Genomic DNA, 15,709 nt, shown 5'->3' on the forward strand with positions numbered 1-15,709 from the left:
TCTTCTTCTGAGTCTTAACAACTGTGACTCCTTCATAGTCATTAAGCAAAAGATCCCACATAGCTTTTGCAGTTTTGGCATGACTTATCTTTCTAAGAATCGGAACAGTAACAGCATTGCCTATAATACTCCTTATCTTGCTATCAAGCTTGAATTTTATGGCTTGTGCTTCAGTCCATCTATCTCTTGGAGTTTCATGAAAATAAGCAGGTTGTGCAGCAACAGTATCTGTGGCAGGAACAGCTTCAACCATTGCACCAGGTATAATAGGTCCTGTTGTGAGGACTTGCTCAACATCTTCATGAATGGAACCCAGAAACCAAAGAACTTTCAATTTCCATGTTGCAGAGTCTGTGCTATCGTATATTGGCACACCTTTTCCAGCCATAACTGGGGTTGGAATGGTACTGGTAGACATCTTGATCAATATATGGATCGTTTTAAAAGATTACCAAGTTGGATTTACACCTTTCCTGCTCTGATACCAGTTATTAGTTCACAGTATTCAACTATGAACACCAGACTCTCAATAGAACAATGAATATGAATTATAAGAACAGATAATTGAGAGAACACGAAATGAAAATATATGAAAGACAAAGTATTTCGTACAAAAGATACATCATCATAATGAACCGTACCCCTATTTATACAGAGTTAAACCAAATCTTGAAGATTTGGTTTCCTAAACTACTTGACTAAAACTTAGGAAAAGATAAACTTAAAACTAACAAATATTCTAAAGAATGCAAAGTTTATCTTCTAGAGATAACACAGAATCAAAACACAATCTTCTTAATATTTAAACAAATCTCCAGAATTTTCCATAGCTTAATCATCAAGTAATCAAAACGTTGACTTTATCAAAATCTGCAACTTCAGACTCTAGGACTCCAGACTCTAACTCCTGCAAAACACTTTGACTCATCAGATCATTTTTCCAACAATTATTGACATTTCCATAATAATGTGTGTATGATATCTTTTTGGTTGTCACATTTCCAATTCAAGAAAGAACTACTAATTATGTTCTTACAAGTTTGCCTTCATAATGTACTAACTCATTATCAAATGGGTTCATATTCTTTGATGATGAGATTGCAAAATAATAGTAAATGATCGATCCTTTTATTATCACGTGGACTTCTGAAATGAGTCCAATTCAAAGGAAATGTGAGATACATATAAACTCTAATAGCTTGTTTATCAATTCCATATAAAACATGAAGCAAAATTTTAAAATTAGAACCTTCAAAATTATACTTAACATCACAATATAGCTATACTGTAACAATTAATAAGTGAACTTGGATTAATGACCAACACAGTGACCTCTAGATCCGCAAACTCAAACCATGGGCAACAATCCAATATTTCACAAACAAAGACAATTGTATCGCGTACAAGAAAACCTGCATCGGCTTCAAGCATATCTGAAACCTTCATGAACTGAAGCACATAATTATTCCAAGTCTTGGTACAAATAGATGACTCCTTCCACACAGTCTTGGAAGGATTCTTTTGGTTCAGTACAGCCATCCTGTATTTAACCCAAAAGTTCTTATCAGGGTCAGTCCCCAATGACTGTTCACTCTCAAGGTATATGCATATTGTGTCAAACGACTCATAAACACCTGCATTAGGATAACAAGACAGTCCATGTCAACATATAAACCAGTGTTGCAGAACCTGGAATTACTCGGCGAGTACTCCGTCAAACTTGGTCCAGTTTGGTCAAACTCGGTCAAGCTTGGTCAAACTCGGCCAAAACTCGGGATTACTTGAAAAATCAGTCAAAGTCAAACTTGGTCAACATCCGAGTACTCCCCGAGTTGTAGATTATCCCCTCAAAAGTCCACTACCCGAGTAGCGAATTTTCCAACCTTGTATATAAATCTTCTTCTTTATAACTACATTACTGAAGAAAAATAAGAAAACCACCCACCGAGTCTAAGTTCACATCCACCAGCTTGAAAAAATCTGCTAAATATTTTGCGGGTCTCCATTATATCTTTAAAAGACAAGAAATTTTCCACCCTCCATGTAAAAGAGCTCATTATTAGTCCATTATCGGCATTTGAAGCAGTGTTACCAGGTTCGTTTTCTAACAAGAATCATAACAATTGGCTGACATGAAGGTGCGCATATTTCATTTCAACATCTTACTACACAAAGTAAAATTACAAACTTTCCAAGTATACTTCCCACTCAAAACATCCCCAACCGGTCAATTCATCGATGCAGAACTAGATTGAACCTCATTATTATCACGCACTAAATTAATCGATTCATTTAGTATCATTATATCAGCGGTAATAAGAAGACAATGATCCTCATCAAACAAAAAGCCTGATTTCATATCAAAAATGGAAGTGGATGGTGTAAAATCACACCACTCATGTGACTTCTTTTTGGTCGAAAACCTGTGCCATGAATCTCGATGGATCGACTTTGAATCATCCACAGGGTTTAAAACAGTTAATCGATAACTGGCAAAACAGTCCCATTTAGATGAGGTAGTCCCTCTAGGGTTCATGATTTGTAATAAATCGAAATATAACCAGGTAATGCTTGTGAATCACCCTTAGGGTAAACTAACAAACGGTAATCATAACCGCCAACTTCAAAATACTTACTCCATAAAGCCTTAGTTTTAACCCTAGGAAATTTAATTATCGTCCATTTACACAAGGCGGCGTATTCACCGCGCCGTTCGATTGTTACCGACTCCAACGACGATGAGGATGTAGAAGGCGATGATGAACAATCACGTACGTAATGATGATGAAGCAGGATGCTCGTCAGTTGCCGGAGAGGTCGCATTCATTAGTTGTACGGCCGGTGACGGTGGTGGCGACGGCTGCGATGTCGTCGTCGTCGACGGTGACGGTGATGCTTCTGCTGCTGATGAAACTGTAGCTTCTGCTGCTAATGACGACGATGAGACTGCTTTGGATGATGCATGATGATGATGATGATGATTGTTCATTTTTGTGTAAAGACCCGTCCTAATCCATCTGGACGAATACATTACATTTGGTTACATAGCGAGGTACTTGACCTCTATATGATACATTTTACAAACATTGCATTCGTTTTTAAAAGACAAACTTTCATTACATTGAAAGTTGATGACATGCATACCATTTCATAATATATCCAACTATAATTGACTTAATAATAATCTTGATGAACTCAAAGACTCAAATGCAACGTCTTTTGAAATATGTCATGAATGACTCCAAGTAATGTCTCTAAAATGAGTAAATGCACAGCGGAAGATTTCTTTCATACCTGAGAATAAACATGCTTTAAAGTGTCAACCAAAAGGTTGGTGAGTTCATTAGTTTAACATAAATATTTATTTCCATCATTTTAATAGACCACAAGATTTTCATTTTCATTTCTCATAATATACGTCCCATGCATAGAGACAAAAATATCATTCATATGGATTGAAAACCTGGTAACCGACATTAACAAGATGCATATAAGAATATCCCCTATCATTCCGGGAAATCCTTCGGACATGATAAAACAACATCGAAGTACTAAAGCATCCGCTACAACGGATGGGGTTTGTTGAGCCCAGTAGATCTATCTTTAGGATTCGCGTCAATTAGTAGACTGGTTTACTAATTCTTAGGTTACCAAGTAAAAGGGACATATTCGGCTTCGATCATTTAACCATATAATGTAGTTTCGATTACTTGTGTCTATTTCGTAAAACATTTATAAAAACAGCGCATGTATTCTCAGTCCCAAAAATATATATTGCAAAAGCATTTAAAAAGGGAGCAAATGAAACTCACCTAATGTATTTTGTAGTAAAAATACATATGACTATATTGAACAATGCAGGGTTGGCCTCGGATTCACGAACCTATATCATTTGTATATCTTATTAAAACATATAATCATAATCGAACAAATTTATATATATATATATATATATATATATATATATATATATATATATATATATATATATATATATATATATATATATATATATATATATATATATATATATATATATATATATATATATATATATTGTTATATTTAATAGTTTATAGGTTTTATTTATTAATTAAGTATAGTTAATTTTATATATACCTTAGATGAATAATTAATATTTTCTATAATCATATTAATGTAGTTATGTTACCTGTAATAAATATGTTTTTAGGTAACTAATATTTATATGATAAAGCTATATTAATAATAAATAAAGAGTTGTATTTCTATAATAATAGTAATCGTAGTAGTAATTACTTATTAATGATAATAATTATGGTCATGTTAGTAATAATGTTAATAATAGTGATAATATTAATAATTTCAATAAAAAGGATAATTTTACTAAAAATTATTAATTTTTAATGATAATACTAATTTTAATAAAAATGCTATATTTAAAAATAATAATAATACTTTTAGTAATAATGATAGTAATAATAATACTGGTAATAATAATAACTATAATAACAATTTTACTACTAATGATAGTAACTTTAATAATAATACTTTCTTATATATATATTTAATAACCAAAATCTTGCAGTTTAATCCTAATTCGATTATACATGCATTACAACCATGAAATAAACATATTCAGTTGATATTTATATCTATAGTTTATTTATACTTAATTATAGTCATAATTATGAATCTTATCCTATCGTTAATCATGTTTTTAATTACTTCGTAGTACTTTTCATATATATATTTTCATACTTAGAACTATAATTATAATTATGTCGTATACTTTCATTATCCTTTTGATCCACAATCCTAATCATAATAACATGAATTTTAATGTAAATTTCATAACAATAATAATGCTAACGGTAATAATAATTAACATAATAATAATAATAATAATAATAATAATAATAATAATAATAATAATAATAATAATAATAATAATAATAATAATAATAATAATAATAATGATTTTCAAAAATAAAAATAAAACTACCTTAAGAAATTCGTTAAAAAGAAACTGCCCATAGTCAAGATTGAACCCGCGACCTCTCGCACATCCACTAACACCCCAAAACCACTCTTCCATTTTCTGTTTTTCTAATACATTATGCGACCCAATTGTATTTAACCCATAGTCATCAGCCCAACCGAAAATCGATCCAACTAATTAACTGGCCCAATAGGATTTCTAGTCCTTGGCCCAACAATTAGAAAGAATTATAGCCCAACAGACTCAAGTAAATCACAGGAGCCCAGCTTTTTAAAATTCAGTGGCCTAGGTATAGTTTCGAACCTGAGACCTCTCTATTACCCGACACCCTTCTTAACATCAATTTAACTCAAATCCAAACAGAAAAATCGAATTTGACTTAAGAACAAAAGTTGACTTTTTTTGAAACATAAACTTTGACTCCCAAATTCAACAATATTCGGATGAATTGAATGATGAAAACTTACAGATAGTTAGACTATATGATTTCTGACACCACTGCATTATTAGATTTTTGTGTTTAATTCGAAAATGGATTATGAATTAAAAAGGGTTTACGAAGAAGAAAAAACTAAAATAAAAGAGTTGCTGCTGTGATTATCTTTTTGATTTCAAGGAACGTACTAGTACCTGATTTATATTACAGCAATAATCGAGTAATTATGTTTTGTAGGTATTATTGGGGCGACAGAAGTTCACAGGTAGAGGAAGAAAAACGAAAAGGGAAACAGTAGAAAGAAAGAAAAAAACATACATAACATAGCAGGTAGCGAATGATCTTGCTTTTATATATTTATATTTATTTTCTTTTTATATTTATAGAAATTAAGATTATACTGTTAATAATATTACTAATAAAATATCTTAATAATATTATCCATAATACTGTTATTAATAGATATCTTGATAACAATAATTCAGTTAATATGTCAATAATAATAATAATGATTATATATAACAAATTAATTGTATCCAATTTCATATCTATATATAAAAATGTTCATAGTACTGATATTAGTATTAATATTACTATTTATTTTAATATTGAATGTAATAATAAAAATTTCATTATAATACTTATATTTTAACTTGAAATTACATATATATTATTAGTTTTGTAATATTTCATATTTATATAATATACATTATATATTTAATATTTAAACATTTAACAATATTCATATAGTAATAGTTATGTATCGAAATCATATATATTTCCAAACTACTATATATAATTATGTTTTCAATATCAAATTTTTATTGTATATCATAAATTATCTTACATTTTTTACTTCCAGAACTAAATTGTATAATATTTCATTAATGTATTTCAAGTTATCATGTTATTATATATATATATATATATATATATATATATATATATATATATATATATATATATATATATGTATATATATATATATATATATATATATATATATATATATATATATATATCTATTTATAAATGTTTTTTTTTTCGTGAATCGTTGGAAACAGTCAAGGGTTTAAATGAACCTATGTAAACGGTTCAAAATTTTTTTGAGACTCCATTTAATAGACTTTGCTTATCGTGTCAAAATCATTTAAGAATAAAGTTTGAATTTGACCGAAAATTTCCGGGTCGTCACATTTTGTGCGTCTGATTAACGAAATTTTTGTGTTCTATTTATAGAATTTTCTTTTTGTTTGATGAAAATATATATCGAGAACAGGGTTGCAGTTTGTGGGCTGACGTGTCATGTAAAAATAGCACAGGTAGGAGTTTTCTTTTTTAAGTTTATACCACTGCACATTTTTTTTTATGCACAAGTGTAGTGTGACTTGGTTGATACGATGTCGTTTTTACAAATTTCGTGCACAAACCTATTGTTTTTGCAAAATAGCAGAGACTTATGTATTTTGTATGAGTGATGTCTAGCTAGATTCGAAATCATTGTTTATGTATTAACCACTTTTGTGATGTAACTGTAGGTGGAAAATTCGTTATGAGTGACGCATGTGAGACAGTGGCGATTCTAGGATGAAATGTCAGTGGGGTCCTAAATTTTTTTTTTTAAGGCTAATTATATTTGAAGGGTAATTTAGTGGTTATTTACCTAGAAAAAGTACAAATTTTAAAAATATATGGGGTCCTATATTTAAATTTAGTAGTTTCCTGTACAATTTGAAGTATACATTGTAAAAAAAAATTTTCACTAGTGGGGTCATAGTACCCCATACCCTATAGTGTACACTCGCCACTGATGTGAGACATGGAGCGAGATTTATATTGTGAGTAATATTTACTTTGGGTTCTAGTATTTTTGATAAAATGTCGCTTTGTATAATGTGTTAAATGTGAAAAGTGACGTTGTTTAGGTAAGCATGTTTGTTGTTGTGAAAGGGGTGTCGTAATTTTCACCCATTTTGCTCTAGTACTTGTTTATACATCATTTTCACTCAAACTTTAATACTTGGAATTTTTGTTGTACAGTTTTTGGGCCTAGAGAAGACCCATTAGATTTGGGCCAGAATAAGACTAACAAAAGGGTAATTGTTCAAAATACACTTTTTTTTTTACTTCAAACAAAATACATTTTTTTTTAAAAATTGTCTTTTTACACCATTCGGTAGACGGGATTTCCGTCTACCACCTTTATCTGTCGTCTACTACCATTTTTACAAAGTAGTCGACGGTGAGATAAAGGTGGTAGACAGAATTTACAAAGTAGTCGACCGTCTACTGCCTTGTTGTTGCTGTCTACTGCCTTGTAGACACTAACAAGGGAGTAGACAGCAACAACAAGGCAGTAGACAGCAACAACAAGGCAGTAGACGGTCGACTACTTTGTAAATGTCTGTCTACTTCTTTGTTCTCGCTGTCTACTAACCCTGCCAGTAGATGGGAATTCGTCTACTACCTTTATCTCACCGTCGACTACTTTGTAAAAATGGTAGTAGACGACAGATAAAGGTGGTAGACGGAAATGCCTTGTAGACACTAACAAGGGAGTAGACAGCAACAACAAGGCAGTAGACAGAAACAACAAGGCAGTAGACGGTCGACTACTTTGTAAATGTCTGTCTACTGCTTTGTTCTCGCTGTCTACTAACCCTGCCAGTAGACGGGAATTCGTCTACTACCTTTATCTCACCGTCGACTACTTTGTAAAAATGGTAGTAGACGACAGATAAAGGTGGTAGACGGAAATCCCGTCTACCGAATGGTGTAAAAAGACAATTTTTTAAAAAAAATTGTATTTTGTTTGAAGTCAAAAAAAAAAAAAGTGTATTTTGAACAATTTCCCACTAACAAAAGCTTAGAAGAAACTTGGACTTCAATACTTGGTCAGATTAACCAATCCTGCAATTTCGATTACGTAGGAAAAGAATAAATTTCACGGATGGTTGAAGATCAGTTTGATCATCATTATTACCCAAAAAAAGATCATTGTAAAATCCAGTTTTTTTAACAGCGAAGAAAATATATTTAATGCCTATATTAATATGTTGTTAACCTTTTAATAAATTTTTGTCTTCGATGCTAAAGAAAAGAAAACATTCAGTTCATTTGTTACTCACTTATTAACATTTCCCGTTAATCACATGTTGGATAAACTCATAATACTAATATTAATCATATAAATATGAAAAGAATAAATATAAATAAGAATATTAATTTAAAATATAGTATATGCCAAAATACATGAATAATAACGCCTTTGAAAAGTTTTATAGGCATCCATGGTGCCCATGTGAAGAAATAAATGGCATGGGACATCCCTCTCCCTCTGCCTCTCGTTTGTGCAGTCTGTATACCATTATTTTTAATTTAATATTTAATATTAAATACGGCATTAATTAATACAGAAATACATATCCTCCACATTTCATATTTTCATTACTTGTACATTCATGATTCAATACATCAATACATATACATACGTAACATATATTATACATATCATCAATACTTGTTTCATCTATACATTTTTAGAACTACTCTATAATTTCTCATCATATATCTCTATTTATAGCTATATATAAGATATAATTCTCTCTGGCGCATGCATTGGTTTCAGAAGAACAGATCTTTATTGTGTGTTTTCTATCATTTGATAAACTGTAATATATATGATATAATCAATTAACGTTAACTTTTGGTTGTTGCTGTTGAATTTCATTGTTTGTTCTGTTTCTTTAATAAATAAATCATTATTATAAAGACACTGTTCGATGCTTAGCGAAATCGGAATGAGAAAACATAGGATCATCGTAATGGTAAGTATGCTTAGCGTTATTACAGCTTTCATGCTTGCTTCTGCGGATAGAAGAAGCGTAAAAACATTTCAGGATTCGACAGCAGTAGTGCATGTAGAAGATGATGATTCGAGTTTTCGTGATTTTTTGAATTATTTGTTTCAAACAAGTGGATCAGGTTATCAACATGTTTGGCCTGTAAGTTACTTTTTCTAATTCTATTACGTATATATTACCAAAATGAACTGTTTTCTCTGTTTTTATAACCTTTAATTGTAACTGTATAAATCTAAAAGTAAGTTCATACGAAATAGATTACATAACATTATGAAACAAGTTTAATATATAGTGTTTGAGACTATCAAGTATATGCGCATGATATAAGTAGGGAAGAATTTATTCATGGTGCTGGCGACATGCAGTTTATGTTTATTAGTTTGTTAATTTATAATTATGAAATGAAAACAAAATATGAAAGGCAATTGATTATGGATAACAGGAAATGGAATTCGGGTGGAAAATTGTGGTGGCCAGCTTCATCGGTTTTTGTGGAGCAGCGTTCGGGAGTGTTGGTGGAGTTGGAGGCGGTGGTATTTTCGTTCCTCTGCTTACCCTGATTATTGGTTTCGACCCTAAATCTGCAACAGCTATTTCAAAATGTAACAAACATCACAATACTTATTTCAAGTTCAATATATTTTAATTAGTTTCACATGTGAATTTACAACTCTTTTTTTCTATCTTAATCTATAATCCATAATTCGTTATAAACATTGTAGTAAAATTCTAAATTGGTTCTTTGCAGGTATGATCATGGGTGCAGCAGCCTCTACTGTTTATTACAATCTTAAGCTAAGGCATCCAACACTTGATATGCCCATCATCGATTATGATTTGGCGGTTCTTATTCAACCGATGCTAATGCTAGGAGTTAGTATCGGAGTTGCGTTCAATGTTATTTTTGCTGATTGGATGGTCACAGTCCTACTAATTATTCTATTTATTGGTATTGTTATTCTGGTACAATCTTTTTTATATGGTTATTGATTAAATGACAAACTAATTATACATACTTACACTGAAAAACTTGCAGGCACATCATCAAAGGCCTTTTGCAGAGGAGTTGAAACATGGAACAAGGAAACCATTATGAAACAGGTGTTAATCAGATTTAATTAATAGATTTTTTTTTTTTTTTTGGAATATATTAAACAAGAAGTTTTTAGCATTTCAGGAGGCTGCTAAGAAGTCGGAGCCAAATGGTGAGTTGATTTTACACGCGTTTCGTTTCAGGAAACTGCTAAAACTACATGTTACTTACGCTTGTACCTTTTTTTATATTCGCTTATCAAGTTTATGCGTAACTGTGTTATAGGAGATCGTGCAGAGACGGGATACAAACTTCTACCTGGTAGCCCCAGCAACATTAATGATACCAAAGCTGAAAAAGCATTAAAAGATGAAGTCACTGTTCTTGAAAATGTTTGTTGGAAAGAATTTGGCCTTCTTGCCTTTGTGTGGGTCGCGTTCCTTGCGCTGCAGATTGCTAAGGTTAATTATCACATATAATCTTTATATTAGGTTTATTAGTATCTACTGTAGCTAAGTATTAAACATATACAAAGACTTACAATTTGCGTATTTGGTTACGCAGACATATACATCTACTTGTTCTGTATTGTATTGGGTGCTGAACTTGTTGCAGGTATATATGCTTAATTACAAGCTATGCATATGTTAACTTATATCTTTTGGAATCTATACTAAAATATTCGTGTTACTTATTTTGTTTCACTTTTAGGTTCCGATTTCTATTGGGGTCTCCGGTTACGAAGCTGTTAGCCTGCACAAGGGCGTTAGAACGATATCATCCAAAGGACATTCAGAAAGCAACCTTGAAATAGGACAACTAATTGTTTATTGTTTGTGTGGTGTTTTAGCTGGTATGGTTGGAGGACTACTTGGCCTAGGTGGTGGTTTCATCATGGGCCCACTCTTCTTGGAGCTCGGAATACCTCCTCAGGTAATATTTATTTTTATTTCTTTTTTTTCCGGTCTTTTAAAGAGACGTCTACGGGTGCGTTTGTTTCTGACATCTGAGAATAACGGATGTTGCTGATTCAGCATTTAGTGTTGAATCATTCAGAGCTGGAATTCTCTCTTAACCATTAAGCACATAATTTCTATGTAGAATTCTCAGTAAATCATATCAAAACCACTTATTAACCAACTATATTCTAGTTTTTTATTCATGTCAATGGTTAATAAAGTAATTTTACATCATTTACGTCATTCGTTCAAAATGATTATTAAACTTGTATTTGTCATTCAGAAACTAGTTCATTCAGAACGTTTGAATCATTCAGATTATGAACCATTAAGCGTTTAATCATTCAGTTTTATCAAACACACTCTAAGATTATTTTAGTATTGTTGTCATTTAGTTATTATGATTGGTTGTTGGATCGTTGTTCAGGTTTCAAGTGCGACATCTACTTTTGCAATGATGTTTTCGGCATCAATGTCCGTTGTGGAATATTACCTTCTAAAACGTTTCCCCGTTCCTTATGGTAACTGAATTTTCTTTTTTATCAATTCATTTTTGTTTTTGTGATACTATATAGTTTGTTAATTCATGGATGCATATTTCAGCTCTATACTTCCTTGTGGTGGCAACGATTGCTGCTTTCGTGGGGCAACATGTGGTCAGAAGGCTGATTATTATCCTTGGACGCGCATCTTTAATCATATTCATCCTAGCCTTCACCATATTCGTTAGTGCAATTTCATTAGGTGAGTAGTCTATTTGATTCTTTATATTGCAAGTTTTTATGTAACTTAGAGACAAGAACAATATCTCGTAACATCTCTTAGTTACGAAGTTGGACACCAAACAAAGATTTGATTCGGATTGGACCCCACATAAATAAAGGATTCAGGTTGGACCACAAGTGATGTCTCATGATATTTGATGACATCTGCAGCTTATTTTCTGAATAAATCATGACATGTTTATATCTATGACCATATGACTTCATTAGCATTTATATACACTTTTGGCGATTTAATGTAGGTTGACCCGTGTGACACGTGTTATATATTTAGCTAAGTTATTTAGTTTCACCAGTTATTGACAAGTAATTCGATTTAACTAGTTATTGGTAAGTGGGTCGAAATTACCACCTCTTCTGCTCAATGCTCTCCTCTAATCACAAGTACATGTATTACAGGTGGAGTTGGTATATCAAACATGATTGATAAAATTCAACAACATGAATACATGGGATTCGAGAACCTGTGCAAATACGAGCCTTGAAGTTATTTTGTTACAAAAATCCACTTTAAAAAATGCTCCGAAAGCCACTGTCAGATTCGTTATGATCCAATTGCCGAAGCAGCAGTCATGACTAGAACCACACTGCAAGAAAATCCTGATAATGTAAAGACCTTTCTTTTTTACTTTTATCTTTCTTTTCCTTTTTTTTTTTATTATTGAATTTTCAGCTGTGTAATTTGTTGACTTCTTGTAGCAGGATCCATGTTTTTATTTCTTTACATCACAACTACTATTTGTAGTTTCTTTTAGGCTCCCATAATTTTCGTTTTTCGTCAAAATTAAGTTTGTGTACAATGATTTGAATCTAATGGAGATGAGAAGCCAAAAATATCATGTTCATGTTTAGTAGATAAATGTTCAACAAAAAAAATGATCATCAACCAAAGCAAAACCTCTTATAATATAATACACAATAACAACAATAGAATTCTTATACATTAAACAATCACCGACCAACAATCGAAAAATAAATTTTAAATCGCAACCTTCAAACTGATGTAGTTACAATCAAAAAAATAATAATTATAAGCATTTGCAAGAGTCTCACAAGGATGAAAAACTGAACAGCTTCACACGAAATATACCAAGGAAAACAATCACACACGAGCGTCGAGCCATAGCCCCAATCTGCAAATGGAACTTGATTTGAAGTAGATTTACTTCAAACAGGAGCTTCAAATTCGATCTATTTTCAATTCGAAACGAATAAATGGAGTTGTGGAGTCACCTTTGTTATTCCAGACACCTTATAGACAAGTAGGAAGTGTAATCCCGTGGCAAACAAAAGCCAATACGACATATATAATCACTAGAATAAGCAAGATTAGAGCAATCCTGCATTTGGGGACATAACTTCAAATCAGTCATGTGCAATGTAATTCGTGTAACAAAAAGAAAAGAACCTAAAAGCAAAATGAAGTTCTTAAAGTAAAACACCTAACAACAGGTTTTACATTTTGATGCAAATTACATCTCAAGTACATTCTGTATACCCTGATAGTATAAATCCTATTTACCAAGGTTGAAAAGGCGCGAGACGGGGTCGGGACCTTAAAGGGTCGAAACGGGGTCGAGAGACGTTGACCAATTTTGACTTTTAAATATATTTATGTATAAATATATCCATTTATATACATATTTTAAAGCCAAAAACTTTCTTTTAATAATCTACATATAATCGCTATCACTGTTAATTTATTACAAAAATCAAACTACAACACGACAATTTTGACTAATTTGACCAACTTTCTGACTTTTGACCGACTTTTCCCGACTCCGGCCCTCCTTTTGGCCGATAGTCACCGATTTGTACTTTTAACCGACACGGTCGAGACAGAGACGGGACGGGCTAGTCACCGAACTGCCGCAACGGCACGAGACGGGGTGGTTACAAACCATGCTATTTACACAATGATTTTAGAAACATGACGTTAAGACGTACGGGCCAATTTGAAGTAAGTATTTGAGTATATTAAACTTATATATTTATTTATAATAAAAAAGAACAGTGATTAGAAATGATTACGTGAGCTTGACATTTCTCCACCAGACTGTACTCCTGAATCGGCGAGTCTGCTTTCTGAACCGCATCGTATTAGTTTGCATATTAGCAGTTTTATCTACAAGCAACTCCAACCTGTCACCCCTATCTAATACCTTGTCAATATTCTGGATCATCACAGTACGTACCTGTTTATCATAACAAAGCACACGGTAATGATTCAGGGTTTACATCATTAACAAATGTGCAGATTTAATTACAAGATAATCAAAACCTACAAGTTATAATACATAGATTCACTTGGATAAAAACCACACTATAAAGATCAATCAGAGTTCAGGTTGAAAGGGGGCATTCTGTACAAGTCAAAATGGGTCGGCCAGAGCAAGTTAACACACAAACACTTTTTTTAAAAAATTTTAAAAAAAAATAATAACGAGAAAACTAAATTAGTAAAATTATCTAAGCTCTCACATAAAGAGTATATGAATATGAATATTGTGTTATGACTTGATATTCAGAACTCACCTGACCCATTTCACCTTTTAAACGGTTTATCCGATCAGCATCAGGATCATTTGAGTAATACTCCATTTGTTGATTCAGAACCCTCGAAAACTCATCGTTCATCCCATAAGCTTGAGCTGACAAAACTGCTCTGCCATAAGTCCTTACAAATCTCTGGTGAATGTCTTCCAAAAATGCGAAAGGAATCCTCCCTGCAAAAAAAATAAAAATAAATAAATAAATAAAATAAAAATTCAACCTTTTATATACTACGTATTATGTAAATTCAGAATACATACACATCACATGTCAGTATCAATTCAGCAAATTAGATATTAAAAACACTAATTGAACAGAATGAAAACAGAGCAAAATGATAATAATAAGGTAATAGTAGCAATAAAAGGTGTAAAATAGAGCTTACTTCCAGCAACATCATCAGCCATACAAAGAACAGTGAGGCCATCAGTGCGTTTAACATGAAATATATACCGATCTTGAGAATACGATACATTCATATCATTATTTCCGGGTAATTTTTCGAGAATTTGTCTGGAAATAGTGGTGGCATTCGTTGGGGTACTGCTGAATTCTGCTAACACCACAGATCCCCTTGCTACAAGCGTGTATAGAATCGTCATCTGTATATGTATCTGTATCTATCTGTTTGAACGAATATTGAAATCCAATTAGAATTGATATTGATTTGATAGATATATGAATGAATATACGGATTTTAAGTAGTGAAATTCAGTAGAGGATCGGAATGTTTGGGGAAGAATAAAGGGGAAGATCCAAGGGGGAGCAGGTGATTGATTAGGGTTTCATCTCTTTCTACGTGATGCAGCAGATTCAAAAACACCAATGTCAACTCTTTTATGAGTAGTAATAATTATAATTATTTGTAAATTTGTGATTTTATTTTCTTTTTTCTTCGGATAAAAATGAAATTTATGACTATACTTATAAAAATAATTTAAATACAAATGCAAATAGTACTAGTACATCAACACTAGTAAAATATTATTCAACTAGTTGTGGAGCCCTCGCTTCGCGCTGGGGGCTTCATTTTGAATGCGAGTTAAAAAAAAGTGTTGATCTATTTTGTAAAAAAAAAAAAAAAATTCGACATCTAATATTG

The 15,709-nt window shown here is 31.9% G+C and overlaps 2 protein-coding genes and 1 pseudogene across 2 annotated transcripts; 1 reads left to right on the forward strand and 2 right to left on the reverse strand.

Annotated features, from left to right (window-relative positions):
- LOC139848822 (uncharacterized) overlaps positions 1 to 2,989 on the reverse strand; it is a 45,327-nt pseudogene extending 42,338 nt beyond the window's left edge.
- A 6,034-nt stretch (positions 2,990 to 9,023) lies between these two features.
- Positions 9,024 to 12,844, forward strand: LOC139847526 (sulfite exporter TauE/SafE family protein 3-like). The gene is made up of 11 exons (XM_071837208.1): positions 9,024 to 9,421; positions 9,723 to 9,882; positions 10,029 to 10,229; positions 10,317 to 10,381; positions 10,458 to 10,485; positions 10,599 to 10,774; positions 10,878 to 10,928; positions 11,025 to 11,246; positions 11,700 to 11,793; positions 11,876 to 12,016; positions 12,454 to 12,844. Exons 1-11 carry the CDS (start codon positions 9,200 to 9,202, stop codon positions 12,537 to 12,539), a joined length of 1,446 nt encoding a protein of 481 aa, XP_071693309.1. The 5' UTR covers positions 9,024 to 9,199; the 3' UTR covers positions 12,540 to 12,844.
- Positions 12,845 to 12,930: 86 nt separating this feature from the next.
- LOC139847604 (vesicle-associated membrane protein 711-like) lies at positions 12,931 to 15,401 on the reverse strand. Its single transcript, XM_071837309.1, has 4 exons — positions 14,993 to 15,401; positions 14,590 to 14,780; positions 14,086 to 14,249; positions 12,931 to 13,394 (listed from the first exon to the last, which is right to left on the reverse strand). The coding sequence occupies exons 1-4, from the start codon at positions 15,207 to 15,209 to the stop codon at positions 13,307 to 13,309; spliced, it is 660 nt and encodes a 219-aa protein (XP_071693410.1). The 5' UTR covers positions 15,210 to 15,401; the 3' UTR covers positions 12,931 to 13,306.
- Between the last annotated feature and the right edge of the window lie 308 nt (positions 15,402 to 15,709).

The sequence above is a fragment of the Rutidosis leptorrhynchoides genome, chromosome 5 (assembly GCF_046630445.1).
Source record: "Rutidosis leptorrhynchoides isolate AG116_Rl617_1_P2 chromosome 5, CSIRO_AGI_Rlap_v1, whole genome shotgun sequence".
Taxonomy (NCBI): domain Eukaryota; kingdom Viridiplantae; phylum Streptophyta; class Magnoliopsida; order Asterales; family Asteraceae; genus Rutidosis; species Rutidosis leptorrhynchoides.